Below are 19,958 nucleotides of genomic sequence, written 5' to 3' on the forward strand. Positions count from 1 at the left end.
GAAGTTAATGGTACTGAATAAACGAAGACAGGTGTGTGATGTGACTCAGGGGAGAAACACCTGACCTCAGATGAAGCAGGTGTTCGTTCAGCACCCGAAATTTTACAGATTATGAATTGATAAAATATATTTCAATGTAATATACAAACTGTACTTACTATGCGATGTGCCAGAAGCTCAAAGTCATTTGGTAATTATTTATAATAAAAAAAAAGAGAAAATCATTCAATGTAAATTAGCTATTTTAGTATTGCAAACAGAACACTTTCTCATGAAAGAATTTTGTAGCGCCAGTGATCATGAGATGATTACGAAAACAAGCTACAGTAAATGTACTTGGTCAGCGGCGTAGAAATTAACAAAGAGAGAGAGAGAGAGAGAGAGAGAGAGAGAGAGAGAGAGAGAGAGAGAGAGAGAGAGAGAGAGAGAGAGAGGTGGAGGGCGGGGTTAGGCCGTCTGTAATATATCGGCGAGTACTTGAAAAAATTGCCACATTTCTTAATTGTTTCGAAACAACAACAATATCAACAACAACAACAACAACAACAATATTAACAACAAACTACTGCTTCTATCACTACCTACTACACTACTACTACTACTACTACTACTACTACTACTACTACTACTACTGCTGCTGCTGCTGCTGCTGCTGCTGCTGCTGCTGCTGCTGCTGATGATGATGATGATGATGATGATGATGATGATGATGATGCTGATGATCATAATAATAATAATAAAAATAAAAATAATAACAATAATAATAATAATAATAATAATAATAATAATAATAATAATAATAATAATTAAAACATCTATTGTACTTCTTAATGTGTGTGTGTGTGTGTGTGTGTTCCCAGGTCAGTTGCTGGACGCCGTGTATGACGTGACGGTGGCGTACCCGAAGACGCTGCCCCTCACCGAGCTGGACCTGATCAAGGGACGCATGCCTGAAGAAGTGCACTTCCACATCAAGCGGTGAGCATTGCAGTGACTGGGCTGGTCTCGAGATTCCAAAGCGAGTAAGACGCAATAATAGGATACTTTTTTTTTTCTATATTTTTCTATTATTTCAGGGTTTTTTTTTCAGTCATATTACGAAGAAAATAAAAAAAAAAAATAAATGCACTCTGCTTAAATTGAATTTACAGCTTTATTTTGAGAAATGCTATACGGCGAGCAAAGAAAGCTATACTCGGCTGCTTTCTATGTGTGTCTCCTCTGCTTGCTTGCATGTCTTTTTTTTTATTTTTTTTTTATTTTGATTCCTGTAAAGGGATCAGGTATTTTTCTTTTTTGCTATGGACTTGTTTTCATTGGGTGACACTTTCCTTACTGATAAATATTTTCGTATATACAAACATATGTACTCCATAGTCAACCATGTTTAACGTGAGAATGAAATTAAGAAGATAAGACGAGTTGCAAAAGGTTCTGTACAAAACAGGCCTGCTTTTGTTCACCCAAAAATGTGCCAAAAGCCATACAAGAGGCAATATTCATAAACAACCCCAAGAAGATGGGAACTACTGAATGTGATAAACATAGAACAATTAGTATTATAAGTCAGACGGGAAAGATAATTCTTGGAGTATTGAGAAATAGATTAAAGAGAAAGCTTGAGGAAAATGTAGCAAAAGAACAGTTTGGTTTTAGGAAAGGGATGGGTACCAGCAATGCCATTTTCTGTTCAAGAAATATTACTGAGCGGGCAGTGGAGATGCAGAGGGATCTATACATGTGCTTTGTCGATTATGAAAAAGCATTTGATACAGTAATGCATGAAGAACTTGTGAGAATACTTAAGGAAACAGATGTGGATGGTAAGGACATAAGGTTGATAGAAAATTTGTACTGGAATGAAAAAGTAGCTGTGAAAGTGGGAGAAATGAAGTCAGAATGGGTAAATATAAGGAGAGGAGTGAGGCAGGGGTGTGTACTTTCCCCAGACCTCTTCTCCCTGTACGGACAGAAATGCATGGAAAATTTAATAGAGTTGGAGGGAGTGAGAATTGAAGGAAGAAACGTAACAAATATACGGCATGCTGATGATACATTTCTTCTGGCGGACTCGGAGGAAAAGCTGCAAAGGCTTGTGGATGAAGTACAAGAAGCAAGTGAGGAGAGAGGTCTGAAGATAAACACAAAGAAGACGGAAGTCTTGGGAATAACAAAGAGAGGACAAAGGCTCAGAGTAAGGGTATATATTGGTGGAAGGCAGATTAAACAGGTTCGAGAATTTAAATATCTGGGGAGTATTGTGTCAGAGGAGGCAGATTGTGAAAAGGAAATAAAGAAGAGAATCGGGTTGGCAAAATCTGCTTTTATGAATATAAGAACTTTGATAACAAATTTGAGTATGAATATGAAATTGAAAATCAGACTATTGAAATGCTACGTGTGGTCAGTTTTATTATATGGTTGTGAAACATGGACTATTAAAAAGAAAACAGAAAAGAAGTTGGAGGCTGCTGAGATGTGGTTCCTGAGAAGATTGCAAAGGATTCCATGGACAGTAAGAGTGTCAAATGAGGAAGTGCTAAGACGTGCAGGAGTGGAGAGAGGCTTGATAAGAAGTATCAGGAGGCAATTGCAGTTTTTGGGACACGTCCTGAGAGCTGGAGGATTGGAAAGAGATTGTTTGCTGGGGAAGATTGATGGGAGAAGAGCAAGAGGAAGGCAAAGAAAGAAATATATGGAGACCATGCTGGAAAGTATTAACATGGGATGGAGCATCGAGGATCTGGTTAGGATGGCGGAAAGAAGGGAGGATTGGCGCTCCATGATCGCTGACGTCACATGACAAGCACTTCGGTAAAATATCACCCATCCACAAATTTGCGTAATCTTTTCACTATAATTTTTGTTCTTTGTTTATCTATAGCCTTTCAGACACTTATTTTTGTGGTATAGTGCCTTACATGGCCATATAGACTAAACAGGGCAGAATTAACCTGTTCTCTTTGTTTTTTGTCCATGCAAACATTTTTTTATCTTGTTTACAATATTGTGAACGTTAACAGGTGATTCAAGAAATCAAGTGACTGTGTCAGCAGATTGTTTAGTCTGTTCCAATCATCTATCACTATCACCCTATCTGAGAACCAATTTCTTCCTATCTCCTTTTCAAATCTGATTTCATTGAGCTTGATGATAATGTGGCTGTTGCCGTCGCCTTCTGGGTGAATGTATATAGTTGGATCATCATCGTCGTCGTCGTTGTCGTCATCAACCTCATCATCATCATCATCATCATCATCATCATCAGTTACTATTCTAACGTAGTACAAAATGTCTCCTCTAAACTTCTCTCTGTCCATTACCTGTCTATTCCAAGCTACCCCAGTAAAATTTCTTTCATGTTACCATGTAATAGTTTCCCATTTGCCTTGCCTTCTCTTACAATTTCTAGGTTGCCATTCCGTTACTGTTATTGTATATCTATTACCTTTCACATAATGTGTCGTACACGTGCCCGTATTTTTTTTTTGTTTGAAATGTAGTCAAGATGTCTTCAGTTTTAATTTATGCTGTTCTCTCTCTCTCTCTCTCTCTCTCTCTCTCTCTCTCTCTCTCTCTCTCTCTCTCTCTCTCTCTCTCTCTCTCTCTCTCTCTCTCTCTCTCTCTCTCTCTCTCTCTCTCTCTCTCTCTCTCTCTCTCTTTCTGTGTGTGTGTGTGTGTGTGTGTGTGTGTGTTTGTGTGTGTGTGTGTGTTTGTGTGTGTGTGTTTTGTGCCAAGCTTTTTTTTTTTTGTTCTTTTTTGCTCACTTTATTTTATCTTATTTTATTTACTTATGTATTCATTTATTTTTATGGTCGGAGACAGGCAAGGGAAGGAGAACTCTGGCTCATCATCTCCCATATCGGATAAAGGCCTCGCGAACTTACGTGCTCCCTTGCTCCCAACAGACATCCCGCCAGCAGTCTGCCAGCCACAAACGAGGGTTTAAAGGAGTGGCTTCACGACGTGTGGGTAGAGAAGGATCAGCTGTTGAAGACCACCTTCCAGCAAGGTCACTTCCCGGGCCCCGCAGCATCCTTCCCTGACCTGCCCGTCAATGCTTCTTACATAGCTATATTCTTCTGGACGCCACTCACTCTAGGTAATTTAGCGATCTGCTAACTTTTGTGGGATGCTAAAGAGGTGACGTAATGAACATGTGACCATATTGTGGATAACGTATGTATTTATGCAATGTTATCCATACACTTACACAACGCAGCTTTCAAGAATTAAAGAGAACCAGTGCCATTCTATAACTAGTGACGGTAAAATTCGCATACAAGCATAACATGTCTTACTTGAGCATGAGTCTAGATTGAGAATTTAATCGTTGTTCCATAAGCTAACATCTTTTTTTTTTTTTTCTCTCTTTTCTCAAAATCACAAATTTGTTACATTTCACTTTATCCCAATTGTACATTCGTGTCTCCAGGTGTGTTCTACTTACTGTGCACATGGTGGCCGGTACAGTGGTGGTGCCTGGCCCACACCATCATCTTCACCGTTGTTTCCTTCGCCACGGATGGGCTGCAACACCTGGAGGTTTGGCTCTACCGTCGAGAGGGGTCGCGGTCGAAAAGAGAATGATGATTAATGAGCAGATTTTATCCATATTGTTCTATCATATTTTTACTGAGAGGGAACATTATTACTCTTTTTATAAAAAAAAAAATAATGGAAACACGGTAGTACCGGAACGCAGTAATAAAGTAAGTCTTTCCTGGAAAAAAAAAAAAAAAAACGAAGGGCAATTAACTGTACAGTAACTTTTAGGTATGAACTACATGCAGTGATACATTATGAACTCGTCTTGCCAAATATTATAAATGTACGAGTAGTTGTTGATATGATATTTACGTAAATAAACTTTAAGATTTTATTATGTCTTTTACTTCGTCTTTCATTTAAAGTTTTAAGATTAAATAGTTCAATTGTACTGAAATGTTAATACAAATTATATCAGAATTATCCAGCTTTGCTGACTGTGAAAGTACTACAATGATAATAATAAGCATTTCTTATTAACAACCCCCCTCTAACTGACTGTCTTGAGTCTCTCTCTCTTCGCCGCAGTGTTACATCTCTTTCCACCTTATATCGCTATTTTCATGTTAACTGCCCTTCTGATCTTGCTAACTGTTTGCCTTCCCTCCTGTCCACCTCTCTCATGCAAGATTTAGTCAGTATTCTCAATCCTTCATCCCTTTTTTCTGGTAAACTCTGGAACTCCTTGCCTATTTCTGTATTTCTCCCTTCCTATGACTTGAATTCTTTCAAGAGGGGGGCTTCAAGACAATTATCCTCCAATTTTAGATAATCCATTTGGTTCTTTAAGGAATGGCACCTCAGTGGGCCTTTTTCTTTCTTTTTGTTGCTCTTAACGTTCTTTACGTAATGGTTATCGACGCTTTCGTTTACAGCCAGAGACATTACCAGTTACGCAGGTGAAGGAACGAATAACGCAGTCAACATTACGGCCTTCGTCAATGTGAACAAAATACTTGTCTCCAGGAAATATGGAAGCCACTAGATTTCCCTCCCTTCAGTCAATGTAGTATTAAGAGGAATATGCAGCTTGGCGGTTCTGTAGCATTACAGAAGTCGGAGAATGTGTAAAAAATGTACAATAACGTACGTATGCACATCGTGAAACGGCGGGATTATTGTACTGCCGCTGACTGGTCAACCGATCAGCTGATAACGTACGACGGATCCACTTGTTTTGCTGAATATGAACGTAACCAAGTGTAAGTAGTCACAGAATATGTCAGAGTGGTTACTTCGTGATATTTCATAGTGGACTGGACTGTGTGTGTGTGTGTGTAAGGAGAGAAGACTGAACGTTATGCGTGACTATTCACACGTGACAATCGGGAATGTCACGTGTGTGGGTCACGTGCTGCTGGAGTGAATCACATTACACTGAAGGAAGAAATGATTTCAAAAGGTAAGAAAACTTGCTTTATCGTTCCTCTCTCTCTCTCTCTCTCTCTCTCTCTCTCTCTCTCTCTCTCTCTCTCTGCCACAGTACAGGTTGCAAAGGCTACACCATCTTGTGTTGGACCGATGGGAGTAACACGCGTGGGGAAGATTTGAGAGATATGGATCACTTTGCTCCAGACAGTACAAGGGCTTCTAGGTATATGTATAAATATATATGAATTAATTAATGGGTCCGTGATACCCATGGAAGCTAAATCCTTGGTGATACCGCTCTTGCTACCTTCTTTTACCGTAACTAATGTATTTATTTATATATGTTGTGATAAAGTGATTTATGTATGTATGTAGTTATTTTTTCCATCTTAAAAATCATGTCAGAACAACCCTTGACATTGCAAAGATAAATTCTCCTACATGTTAGATCAACTAAATGATACTGCCTACTTAATCATTTCTGAATTATGACATTGCTATCAAGCTGCCCAAAAAGAATTATGATGATAAGCAAATAACCACCAAACTGGTTTATAAACTCTTGTATTTAATCTCCCCGAATCATTATTGCAACGATTTACAACTTTTCAAGATGTGTCAGTAGCATATTAGAATCCTTAAAATCAAATTATGACATTGAAGAAGCAGCCTGGCACATAAAAATCATTATGCAAAGGAAATTAAATAAGAAAACATGAATAAGAAAACACTAGAAATGCTGTACTTAAAATGCTGAAAGAACCAACATCTTTAAGGAAATTGATGAGTCAGTGCTGGAAATTTACAAAAACAACAGCAATGGTGAAATATCTAAACCAAGTAAACCAGATTCTAGTAGCAATTCTTAGCCTGAACGGATGAATAAGACCTCACCCTACAAAATGAAAGGAGGTGAATCCAGAACTAACTACTGCCCTGTCAATAAAGCCAAGTTATGGGGCCACTGAAACAATAGGCACCTTTTCTAGCACTGAGTAAGAGGCCAGAGGTACCACCCCGTTCTAACTATAATAACAGGGCAGGAGCAAGATCCAAAACTTCAACAATTAAGAGATGTGCGTTTTTCTTTGAACCACATAACCCAGTGCACTGTTGCAATTACCAAGGATTAGAGAGGAGGGTAAATAGACTAGTGGAGTTAGGAAGATGCACACTATGCCTAAGTGGGTCACATTAATTGAAACACCGTAAAACTAAACTACATAATTATGCCCTATATGTAAGAGAAGATTACATCTTGTAGCTCTATGTGAGATGATACTAAACTAATCCCCTCACGTAATAAAACCAATAATAACTATCCTATCTCTCCTGCAGCAGTTCCTATAGTAGAAGTAGAAATTAGTAGTCAAAGATGACTGGTGAAGGCCAAGGTGCTGTTCGACACAGGAGCACAGAAAAGTTTCATAAGTGTGGAAACCATAGCAGCTTCTGTTATCTTCTGATAACAGGACAAGCTTGGTTTTCTTAACTAATAATAATACACAAACTTATGACATAGTAAGACTCTTCATACAATTAGGTAAATTTAAAACATAAATAACAGCAGTGGTGATTCCAGACATGAAAACCAATCTAGCCATCAAAGGTTATAAGGAAATCGCTGACTTCCTAAGAACAAAGGCTATAAAATTAGTAGACCAAAACATAACATCAGGTGAGGTGGGTTTAATTCTTATAATAATAGGTTCAGACTATTATGGGAAGTTTGTAGGGAAAACCTTAAGAAAATACGGTATTCAAATGCTGACAACAGTTGGTGGGAATCTCATGGTAGGACCACTGTTACCTGCTAAGGGTATACTACCAATTCACAGAGGAGATTCTGCCTTTGTGACACCAATCCAGTTCTTTCTAGTGGCCCGTATTGGAGCTCAAATTATCCTTAGTGAACTACCCGACATCATAGAGGAAAGAAACGAACCTATACATAAGTTATTGGATTTAGATACTATAGGAATACATCCTAAGGCTCCAACTGTCAAAGAGCAAATGAACCAAGATTACTTCAACAAAACAGTAGAATATGAAGACAACCAATATTAAGTAAGATTACTTTAGAAAATAAATTCACCATCTGTACCAGCCAATTATATCAGTGCCAAGGGTCAACTAATCAACTTGTGGACTAAATTAAGAAAAAATAAACCCATGGTAGAACAATATGATGATATCATAAAAAATCAAACTACAAGTAATTCAATAGAGAGAGTAGAGGAACCAGTAAATCTCCCCATTACCTCCCATCATGCAGTAAAGAAAGACTCTGTCACCACACCAATAAGGGTGATCTTCAGTTGCAGTTCATGGGCAGTCAAGGAAGCAAGCAGTCTAAATGACTGTTTGTATACGAAACCCAACTTAAGTGAGAATTTGCTTGATGTATTGGTGAAATTTCGTCTGAAACCATATGCCTTGGTAGCCGACATATCTAAAGCATTCTTAAGAATAGTTTTAAAGGAAGAAAACAGAGACTTCATGAAGTTCTTATGGCTGAGAGATCCGAGTGAAGAGAATAGTCCTTAGGATGTGTACTGGTTTAAATACGTCCTCTTTGGCTCATGTTCAAGTCCATTTATGTTATGCCCAACATTACATCATCATTTTGACAAAGCTGGTTGCCCTGACATAGGTCGTGCATTTTACATGGACAATTTACAAATAACAGTAGACACAGAGGAAGAAGCAGTAATTCTATACGAAGAGGCAAGAAAGGCGTGTTTACCTGCTAACATGCCTCTGCATAGTTGGAATAGCAGTTCAAAAATTCTACAAAATCTTTTAAAGGAATGGCTTGAATTAGAGTTACCCATGAGACAAAACTTACTGGGTATGGTGTGTGATGTGAATGTTGACAGAATAAGTCTATACCAGCCTCAATATCCTGAACAAAAACTGACTAAAAGACCCTTACTAAGCCAAATTTCTCTCTTCTTTGATCCCTTGGGTATAATAAAGCTGTATAACAATACAAGAAGCTTGGAAAGAGAAAATTAGTTGGGATACCATCCTTCCAGAATATTATTCATCTGAACGGGAAAAAAGTAAAGGAGGATTTTATTGTAGGAAATGAGTTCTCCATCGACAGATAAGTCAATTCAAATCAAAATGACAAAGTATAACTTCATACCTTTGGCGTGTCCTTAAAGGCATATGGTGTAGCAGCCTACTCAGTCACAGATAATTATAGTGAGCTGATAATGTAATTACAAGTAACACTGATAAAAATCTGAATCTTTCCTCAATTAGAATTAATGGCAATAGAAATGGGTACTCAGCTAAGTATTTAGTACAAATAATCATGAAAGATTTGCCTGGAAGTAAAGGGATAAACTCTCTTTAAACAAGTAGTAATATGGACCGACAGTGAAATCTACTTACATTGGATAAGTAAAAATGAAAAATAAGAATTCATATTTGAAAAATAGAGTAGAAAAATACTGTTGACACAAAGGGACTTCAAGTACCTCCATATTCCTACCAAAGAAAACCTAGCAGATCTCTTGACAAGGGGTATAACATTCCACAAACTATTAAAGAAGTCCAAATGGACCGACATTTGCCAAACTGGTTGATCAGAAATAGGATTGGCCCATCCAGAAATCATATAAAGAGGTGGCATTCAACTTAGTAGAAGCTCAACCTCAGGCAACTGATATAAAGAAATACTCATCTTTCAATAAATAAATTCATGTAACCAAAAGAGTATTCCACTTCATTACTCAGAAATTAGGTAAAGCCATGCCAGACACTTAAAAATTTTGGATCAAACAACAACACGAATTCCTTGTAGACATCCATAAGGTACTAGGTGAGATCCAAAAATAAGATTAAACTAATAATGGGCTCTACTTAGATGACAAACAAATCATAAGGTGCTGGGATAGAATAAAATATGCTGAGCTATCATATGAAATGAAGCATCCTATCTTGCTACCAAAGGGGAGTCACCTCACCAAATTAATAATAATGAAAGCCCACAGAATAACTTTACTTGGAGGAATGTGGGACATTCTAGCTCAAATTAGGAAAACTTACTGAACACCAAAAGGGCATCAAGTAGTGAAAACTTCCCTGAAGGAGTGTAATAAATGCTGACGTTATGAGGCAAAACCCTTAACGTATCTACCACTAGAAAAGTAAGTGATGAGTGTAGATTACACAAACAGTCTGATAATAACAGGTGAGGGTGACATCCAAAAGAGGGTATACATATGTTTGTTCACCTGTGCCAGAACAAGAATGATCCACCTTGAAGTGGCTGAAGACCTTAGTTCAGAGACCTTCCTGCAATTGTTTAGAATCTTTGCAGCAAGGCGTTCCTGTCTCCATATCATCATAAGTGATAATGCCACTAACTTTTTAGGAATGGCTCCCGTTATTGAAGATATTATGAATGATCCATAGATCCAACAAGCATTAACAAATAGGCTATGTTGTTGGAAATTCATCACTCCAAGGGCACCCTGACAAATGGTTTCACAGAAAGAATGATAGGGTTAGTCAAAAACTGCCTAAAGAAAATGCTATATCAATCCAAATTAAATCTCAAAGAATTATTAACAGTAGTAGTGAAAATTGAGACCAGAGTCAACAACCAACCTCTAACTTACTTAGGTGATACCTCCGTACATTTGGAGGTGATAATTCCATCTCAGCTCTGATATGGGAGACACATAAAACCATTCCCATCCATCGAGGTGGAGGATTATTTCCTAGACCCCATCATGGATGATAGGTCCCAGTGTTTGAAAGAAAGTTATCACCAACAAAACATATTGTTACAGAGGTGGGAGAAATACTGGTCTGAAGAATATCTTGTCAGCCTTTGTGAGAAATTTTATGGTGCTCAGCCAGCTGAGAATATGGTTTTCCCTATGGAAGATGACATTGTCTTATTAAAGATGGAGCAGAATCATTCCACTTGGCCTTTAGCTAGGATATTAGAATTGTATCCTGATGAGAATGGTATCATTAGAATGGCCAAAATCATGATAAAGGGACAAAGAACTACAAAAAAAAATTTCGTTTCCCCCAGAGTGCTCTCCAGAGCCTACCCCAGTCAACCCCGTTGAGGTCCATAGAAATGGAGGGTTGCCCCAGGTTCGGGAGAGAACAGATACTGAGACCAGACCAAGCCGCCCCGAATATCATCTCAAAGATCACAAGAGAGGTGGAGGAATTTAATCTCAGGTGGTCATATTACCTGAATATAGATTCAGCTAATGCCCGGCCCCAGGATGTGGAAATTTCCGAAGTATCACACACAATATCAATGTGTTATTGGTTTGTGTTGTGACTTGTATATAAATTGTAAAGTCATATTTCTTTTGTTTGATGTGGCGAGCAAGTTCCGAGGCTTGTTGCTTGGCTCTTTTGCCTGTCCACAGCTGCCACCAGCACTGCAGTCCTATTAAGACACATTCTTGCCACTCTACCAGTTTTCCTTATTTAAATTTGCTAAGTTGGCAAGAACTTAGAAGATAGAACAATTGGGTATTGCAAGGGAGCTCCTGTCTTACCTATGAATGCATGGCAGCCAGGTAGCTTGAACTACCAGTGACCACCCCTCACTACTAGCCGCCGCCATAACTCCCAGCCATGTGATCCCCAGCTAAGTTATCATTTATTTAGAATTATATTTAGTGATGTTTTTTGTGATTATGTGTCAGCTGGGAGGCAAATGGGTGAGTGAAACCCCAAATAGTTCTCACAGTGCTCACAGACTCACAGACTCACATATGTTGAACTGGAAGAGGCTTAGAAAGCCTGTGGCTCCGGGTTTACTGTGTTGATGGACAATTTTTCCTTATAGTTAAATTTTAGGTCTTGTTCTTTCCAAAATTCATTCAGTTTTCTCTCAAATATGTTGATATTTTTTGAGCTGATGACATAATCCAGGAGGTGATTCCAGTTGTCCACCACTCTCCACAGGAAAGAGTACTTCCTCAGATTCAGTCTTGACCTTGGCTTATAGATTTTTCTTGAGTGGCCCCTCATACCACTGTCATCTCTCATCTTGAAAATGCCATCACAGCAGTCCCTCTTGTGGTCAGTGCTTGTCACTTCAGTCTAAGATGATTCTTTACCATTTGCTGCCACTCTGTCTCCTTTGCATCAGATAGATACAAATCCATTTCCAATAATTGCCTTGTATGTCACAGCACTGAAACTTTTCCATTAGCCTCTTGTAAGGTACACCATCAAAGGCTTTTTGAAAGTTACAATATACAACATTCATAGCCTTTCGTTCATCTACTGTTTTGGTCCATTTATCTAACACAGAAGTAAGTTGCAGAACAGTGAATCTTTCTGTGATGAATTCATATTATTTATTGCTGAAGATGTTGTTTTCTTTCATGTGTCTTGTGATTCCTTCCCATACCAAAGTTTCCATCAACTTACAGGCCACTGACATTAGACTGGTTAATAGTTTACTGGTTAATTTCTTTTGCCTTTCTTGTAATCAGCAGTAATATTTGCAGTCTTCCAATCAGGAGGCAACTTTTCAGTATCAAGTGATCTCTTAAAAATAATCTTGAAAGGTTCAACCATTTCATCTTTGACCTCCTTAAAAGAATCCTTGGATGTAACTCATCTGGCCCTGGAGACTTATTTTGCTTTATATTTTTAAGTACTTTTCAAGTTTTCTCAACTGTTACATCAAAATACTGTAGAACCTGGACTTCTTATTATCCTAGGTGTCTCTCCTTCTGGTTCTGCTGTTGTTTTATTATTTTTGGCAAGCTGTAGTGGATGTTATCAGGATTTTCAAGGATGTTTGTTTGATTCTAGTGATAGTGTAAGAAAGATTTTGCAGTGTCAATGGAAAGTAATCATTAGCAACTGATGAATCACCACTTGTGACCTGTGCAAGTAGTTGTAGTTGACCTGTGCAAGTAGCTGCATAGTACCTACTCTTCATCAATATGTTATTCATTTTCAGCAGCATCAACTTTTCTTGTTCCTCATCTCATGAACCTATTTGTGAAGGCTGGTATCATTATACTTTAACTTTGTCTCTGTAAGTCTTTGTTTATGCATGAACGTACTTGCAATCCCATCTCTCAGAATTCTTTCCTTTTGACTTTGCAATGTGACTTTAACCTGCTGTTCTTTTTAATCAAAAATTTTCATATAATGATGAGACAATCAAGGTCAGCTATAAACTCCATTTGGACTACTGTCACCTTCTGTAACTTGACAGGTAAGGTATTTTATATATTGAGTGTTCTGTTAGGAGATGAACCCAAGGCCATTTCTCTCCCATGCTTTAACCCTTCAGCTAAGTTTCTCAGCATTAAGAATGTGGGTTATTACATATATTATACACTCACAAAATTATTGCCAGTTTCTTGGACTTCCTCAATATCATCTTTGTGTGACTAAGACATGCCTTGTTTAATTTATCATTACCACTCAGGAGGAGTTAACATGATTAGAACTCCTGCCTTTACTCTTCTGCAGACTTATCACTTGCCCTACCAATGAACTTACTTCCCTTGAAATTGCAACTCATTCATTTCTTTTGTTGAGTTCATATACTATTTAGAGAGCAGTATTGTAGGCAAACAGGAGTCACTATCGGTTACTGCTCTACATAATCACGTTTGTTTTACATCTTTACATTTTGTTACTGCCTGTGATTTCTGATCTCTTCCTTCTCACCTAATATTCATATTTTATACCCCAGTAACTTGAAATGAATCTTTCATATGCCTGCCTAGGCACACTTGGTAAACTTAAATCTCAATACCTACCTGAGATATCTTTGCATCCTTTGACTCTGCAAAATTTTTTGTTTTTATCTTCACGTATCTTACTGGGTCCCTCATGTTAGTTACTCCACTCATATTCAGACATTTAATTTCCACTAAATGTAATAGTTTTGTCTCCACTACTTCAATGTTCCATGTTTCAGCACCATACAACATAGTAGACACCACTATTCCTTCATATAGTCTTCTTTTTACACTTATATGCAGTGTCCTATGTTCAAAGACCTTTTTTCAGTCCGCCAAGTACTTTTGCTGCTTCCTTCACCCTGAACTTTCTCTGTCTCTTCTTTCCACTGTAAATGTTGATCCCAAATACTTGAAACAATCCACCTTTTCCAGGTGTTCTCCACTCTCATGTTCACCCTTTCATCATCTATCTCTCACGCATTTAATTACTTTATTTTTACAACTGTTCACTTTCAGCTTCTTCATTTTGCAAACTCCTCCTCTATTCTTTTTAACTTCCTCTCTGAGTCATCAGGAAATAGTATCTGACTTAGATCCCATACCCTTTCACCCCACTGATCAAATTCAGGCCTAAAACCCTCCTATTCACTTCCTTTACTATACCATCCATATACAAGTTAAACAACCATGGTGACATGTCTTTTATAGACTATGATGAAAAAGCCTTTCACTTACTAGAGATCCCAGGAGTTGGGAAAAGATGCAGGAAACACAGAAAAGATGAAATATATGAAGGTCCTGAAAAACATTTATGAAGAAAGTACTACTGGTAAAAGCTATATATGGTCAGCAAAAACCTGTCAATAAAAGAGTGGTCAGACATAATATATATATGTTCATGAATGTTCACTTTGACATTATTGGGAGCCTTTAAGAATTTGAAATAAGAAGAGGCAGGAATTTGAATGAATCAGTGGAAGAAGCATGAGTAATCTTATAATTATTCATTAATCATATTGTTCTGAATAGTGAATATTGTCCACCAATTAGTCCCCGATTAGTCTGGTATTAAAATTTTACTGTAGATACATTTATAGGGAGGAAACTTAACAAAATGCAGTCTGTTTTGAAAAGTTATTGAAGAAACACTTTGTTACAAAATCCTTTATTTAACATATTCAAGCAATGAACACAGGTAATTAATATTTAATTACTTTTGAAACACAACTTACAAACTTTCCATGCCTTGCAAGTTTCTTGCTAACATACTGTGACATATTGTATTGGGACTCTCCTCAAACAAGTACAGTCCACTTCAAGACAAGACTAACAGCACAACTTCATATCATGCCTATTACAGGAGGTTTTCATCCTGCACAATAATATTTATACACTGTGTGTAAATGGCTGTACACAATGAATATCATGTAGAATTCATAGCCAAAATAATGCAACATTTATATTCATTGTGCATGGCAAGAGAAATGCAGAAGGTCCATGTATAATCCATATTCTATACAATAAGTTATTTACAAAACTGTTGATCACATTTAAATCACAAAAAAAAATTATTGTGTCAACTAGTAACGAGACCTGTTAAACAGCACTGAGAAGTTGGCCAGCAGCCATGCCGGGTACTAAAAATTATGTTTTTGTTTGTGTGTAGATTATAATATATGCCATAGTGATATTGTGTATTATGCCTTGTATTCATCATGTTCAGATTATTGTTGTGTTGCACTTAGCAATCTGGTTAAGGGGAAAATGATTTTTTATTTTTTTCCAGAACACTGTTCACAAGTGGTGGACATTAATTTTGTGTTGCATCTTAGCATTATCTTGGTGCTGTAGTTGCATTAGTATATTGTGGCCATGTTAGGTAGAACATGGAGTTGTATTTTTGCTGTGTGATATGATTTTTTGCTTCTGAATGGTCCATTAAGGGGGTTTGTTGGTAATGTTTGTGCATGATGCTCTTGCATATATTGTCACTGAACTAACTGGGATTATAACCAGGCAACTAATCACAAAGGAGGGCTTTACACCAATGCTGAGAGAGAGAGAGAGAGAGAGAGAGAGAGAGAGAGAGAGAGAGAGAGAGAGAGAGAGAGAGAGAGAGAGAGAGAGAGAGAGAGAGAGATGAATTATGTGGGTGACTGGTTAATCAGTGTATAGGCTGTATTAAAGTATGATATTCACAATCTGAGATTGTTATCATAAAGTAGTGTTATGTTATACAATCTGCACAGTGTATCCAGCCTTCATACTAGTATATTGAATTTTCTCAATCTTTTCCAAGAAGACCAGTAAGCTAGAAAAGGTAAATGCTCAGGTCATGCACTGTGTTGAATGTATTGTTGGTTCTTATTTGTAATCTGAGTCTTTGGAAAAGTAACTTGGACATGAGATATGAAGTTCCCCAAATTACTATGATAGGTGCAATTTTCAGCTGTTACCCAAGATAAAGTACATGCTAACCATCTAACCTCTATGGGTATGTAACAAGATGACTTGGCAGTATGTTCATTATCCTCATCAAGATTTTGATGCCAGGTTTGTTATGTCAACAGAACCACATTCAGCAAAGCTAATCATCTTATCACTATGACAGCTGCTATTATTCTCAGTTAATGGCCACTGGTGAATCAGTAATCATTTACATTGTTCATTAATCAGCATATCCATAAATGCAAAACCATGATTGTCCCCTACCACTCAAAACACTTGTAGGCTGCTTGATACTCATTCATAAATGAGGTGTCACATTTCCTTGGCACTGCTACCACAAAGGTAAGGGAGGGACTGCAAAAAAATATTGGCAGTGGGTTTTTTTTCTGGTCCTGAAGTTATAGTCATGCTGAAGCATGTTCTCTAGCACACATGACAAACATCATCCATACAGACTGTAAATGAAATATAAAAATTAAATGTGCTACACATTTATTGTGATTAACAATATTGTGCTTTGCTGTATGGGTCAATCTCATAACTGAAATATAAACGTTTACCCTTCAATCTGAAAGGCACTTATCTTTGCTCTACATGGTGTGCACAGAGATGACTTTGAAAGTCATGCCTGATGATTGGTCTCAGGAGAAAATAATTACCTTACCTTACTTGTAAGTTATAATTATTTGTCTTTCTAAGTATACATTAAAGCCTATATGTAGTCACGACAACTTGACAGCTAACTACAGTTATCTGATTACTATAATTGAGCCCCCAAGAACCTGTATGTATAGGTACTTATGAGGGTTGATTCTTTCATTATCCAATATATATATAAGTTTTCAGAAAATCTATGTTTTAATTCTAACTTTTATAATGTAAATAATTAATTTGAACATCTTTTACAACGACTAGGGGTTGTTAGTCTTCAGTATGGTTAAGTGAAGCATGATATATAAAGGAAAGCCTTTCTGACAATACACACAAAATGGAAGAATGTTTCCCTCTGTGCCTTGTACTGTGTGTGTGGAGTTGGATTCAGTTGTCCAGGATCAGTCATAATTTAACATTATTTATATGAAAATCATTAATCATTTATAAGTCAATAGCTATACTTCAATTGTGTGCATTTGAATTATAGGTTTTACAAATCTGTAACATAGTAAACATCAAGAGATCTTCATATTGAGATGTACAGTAAACCTAATTTCTCAGTGATAAAATAATAAATTTTATTCTTGGCAGTCCTTCTACTCTTCTCAAACTCAGAAGCAGGAGAGGGCTGGGGACTGGGCCGGCAGGTTCCTGGCAGCTCCCGGCTGAGAGCGAACATTGTGGGGGGTTGGGGAAAGACCTCACAAGAAACCTATGGGTTGCGTTTGAGGACGGAACCAGTGAAGGCTGTGTGGGGATGCGAGTCCTTCCAGTCACGGTACAGGTAGAAGGATCCAACTGCATAGGTCAGCATATTGAACACACCAAAGACCTGCAGAAAGTTTTCTTGTAAGTGAAAATAAAGTAGTACATAATGAACCTTAAATGCTGTTTTTAAGTGCCTCATAAGATCTAAGCTTTTCCTGTGCCCTGAATGGTAGATTCTGAAGATATACCATAATTGTTGTAAAAGATTTGCTGGCTTTTGTGGCATAAACATACAATATAACCTGATACCTATATATGATATGTAACTGATATCTACTCTGTAGTATTCTGATAGGAATCTGTTTCTTTGATGTCAATCCTGTAGGTTATTACCACTTGCTGCATGAATGACTGCAACATTAATAACCACAGCAAGATAGTTTGTTGTAAGGATACCACTGAGTGCTTGGCCTGATGCACATAGGTCCCAATGTAATCTTACATCTTGCAATTAATCTGGCAGAAAAAAAAAAAATTTCCCTGAAGAATATATACATTAAAAACTTTAAGGTATATTATTTATAGCATCTTATGAGGCAAGTTTGTTAAGACATGGTTCAAATGTAAAGAAATCTTTCAAAATAGAAAATGATTTGTCCAAAATCATACTCAGATATTTTGATCTACTACAGTATGTCAAACTGTTTTATTTTTATATGGATATCACTGTTTTCAGAGTATAATGCTTATTAGTGAGTTATACTATACTAGTGAGTTTTGTTGTAAGGTAAAATTATTTTAAAAACTTTAGTTCATGACATTACAGAAAATTTAAAATGTATTATATGGGAGCTATAACAAAATCAATTTGGTTGTTCATGGGTGGAATGTTTTCATATTACGTAATCTGCTTTGTAAGAGACAAACCTGTATTTATGATTACACTGCATACATTTCCAAATAAAATATCAGCCTAGATTTGTAAGGTAGTAAGTACCACAACTTGATTTTGATGGGTATTCTACCTAATTTTAAGCCAATTAGAAGTATCTCTCTCCTTGGGTAAATTCTTTTTTCATTATTCAGTTATTTTATCTGTTTTGCTCAATATGAGATGAATTTGAAGAGAGAGATGAAGTAAATATCTTAATGTTTGTGGGAAATTGAACTGAGTAATGATGCATAGTAAATAGAGGTTTGTTTGCTGCTGCCAGCTTAGAAAAAATATTGATAAGTACTTTGATGTGATACATAACTGTAGTTTCTTAAGCTTTTCCCAGTAAGAAGTAAAATTTACATTGGCAAAGATGTGTATTTGGTTTGATGAGATAATCAAAATAATCTCATAAGTAAAAAAGTTATAAGAATAATCTCAAATGTTCTGACATTGGTAGTAGGAGTAATAAGTAATAAGGTCATCATTCAAATTCTTCTGAATTGATTTTAAGCATTTTATGTACATAATTGTACTTACCTTCAGGTACCCTTTTTATTCACTTCTTTTCTGGATTAGTTTCTTTAGAGTAAGTCTAAAGAAATGCCCTGATGGTCTGGTGTACATAGTGAATATGTTTGTCTAGCGTTAAGTCATTGAGGCGTCCTGGGTTATAAGGGCTAGAGGCACTTTGTGTAGACTACATTTGTAGTCAGTCAGTTGCATTAATGTGCTCTGGCTAACCACACTAATGAGCAAATTCAAGTTAATTATTGATGATATACAATGATGTTAATCTATGTTATTTAACTGAGGGCAGGATTCCAATTTTGGTCAGTAGGGTGAAATGAAAAGGGTGGAAGGGTCGAGGGGAGGGTGGCTGGCTTACCCCTGCTGTGATGTTTCTGTCTGCAGCTAGCTCGATACTGCAGAACTGCACAATGACGGCAATGAGATAGAGCAGAGTGGTAATGGCGGTATTGAGCAGCTCCTGAAAGAGAAATGCGTCCTTCGTAGCGGCAACAGGGTGTGTGGGTCCAAGGGGAATGGGTGGGGGGGTCAGTCAATCTGGGAGGTTTGGCCCTCGTACCATGGTTTGAAATTTTGAAGCATCTCCATTCACATGTGGAAGGAGAGAAGGAAAAAACATCCCATTCTGGATGCATGAAAGCCTAGGCACAAGGTCAGTCAGTCAGTAGCGAGGCGGGTTGGTTGAGTCCACTGCTGCTGGAAGATCAGGTCTTTGTGAAAGAGGAGACATGATCAACCGCCTGTACTCACCCCTGACATCAGGTAGAAGGGTTTTAGCCGTCTTGGTGGTCGGGGTTTTGTAACAGTGCTGATTAACTGGACAATGCTAGCTATTATGTAAAGCACGGCAAAGGTAGCTGTTAGAATGAACTCCTGCAAGCAAGAGGGAAGGAACAATTAGCACACAAATTGCAATCAGGAATTAACGTCAAGCACTTGCTTACAAGTAGGGATGAGGATTTTTGTCAACATTCAGTACAAAGCATAACTGACATTTGAACTTGTAATTCTGTGGTGTCCAGAAAGAAGCATGTAATCAAAGGCTGGTATTTATGTAC

General features: G+C 37.4%; 3 protein-coding genes across 10 annotated transcripts in view; 2 read left to right on the forward strand and 1 right to left on the reverse strand.

Moving 5' to 3' along the window:
* The window catches only part of LOC135106779 (lysocardiolipin acyltransferase 1-like), a 40,630-nt gene extending 35,748 nt beyond the window's left edge, over positions 1–4,882 (forward strand). For all 6 annotated transcript variants that reach the window (XM_064016082.1, XM_064016079.1, XM_064016078.1 and 3 more), the window contains 3 exons: positions 861–978; positions 3,909–4,102; positions 4,436–4,882. In XM_064016082.1, coding sequence (XP_063872152.1) covers positions 861–978; positions 3,909–4,102; positions 4,436–4,590 — 467 coding nt within the window. In that variant the 3' untranslated portion in view covers positions 4,591–4,882. The remainder of the gene's footprint in view (positions 1–860; positions 979–3,908; positions 4,103–4,435) is intronic.
* Positions 4,883–8,091: 3,209 nt separating this feature from the next.
* Positions 8,092–8,466, forward strand: LOC135107111 (uncharacterized). The gene has a single exon (XM_064016821.1). The coding sequence runs from the start codon at positions 8,092–8,094 to the stop codon at positions 8,464–8,466; it is 375 nt and encodes a 124-aa protein (XP_063872891.1).
* A 6,308-nt stretch (positions 8,467–14,774) lies between these two features.
* LOC135106782 (MARVEL domain-containing protein 1-like) overlaps positions 14,775–19,958 on the reverse strand; it is a 46,629-nt gene continuing 41,445 nt past the window's right edge. The window contains exons 3-5 of one of the 3 annotated variants that reach the window (XM_064016086.1): positions 19,651–19,773; positions 19,259–19,360; positions 14,775–17,559 (exon numbers count right to left, since the gene is read on the reverse strand). In XM_064016086.1, the coding sequence (XP_063872156.1) occupies positions 17,440–17,559; positions 19,259–19,360; positions 19,651–19,773 (345 nt within the window). In that variant the 3' untranslated portion in view covers positions 14,775–17,439. The remainder of the gene's footprint in view (positions 17,560–19,258; positions 19,361–19,650; positions 19,774–19,958) is intronic. The other 2 variants (XM_064016088.1, XM_064016087.1) reach the window with 2 other exon arrangements.

Source organism: Scylla paramamosain, chromosome 14, assembly GCF_035594125.1.
Source record: "Scylla paramamosain isolate STU-SP2022 chromosome 14, ASM3559412v1, whole genome shotgun sequence".
Lineage (NCBI taxonomy): Eukaryota > Metazoa > Arthropoda > Malacostraca > Decapoda > Portunidae > Scylla > Scylla paramamosain.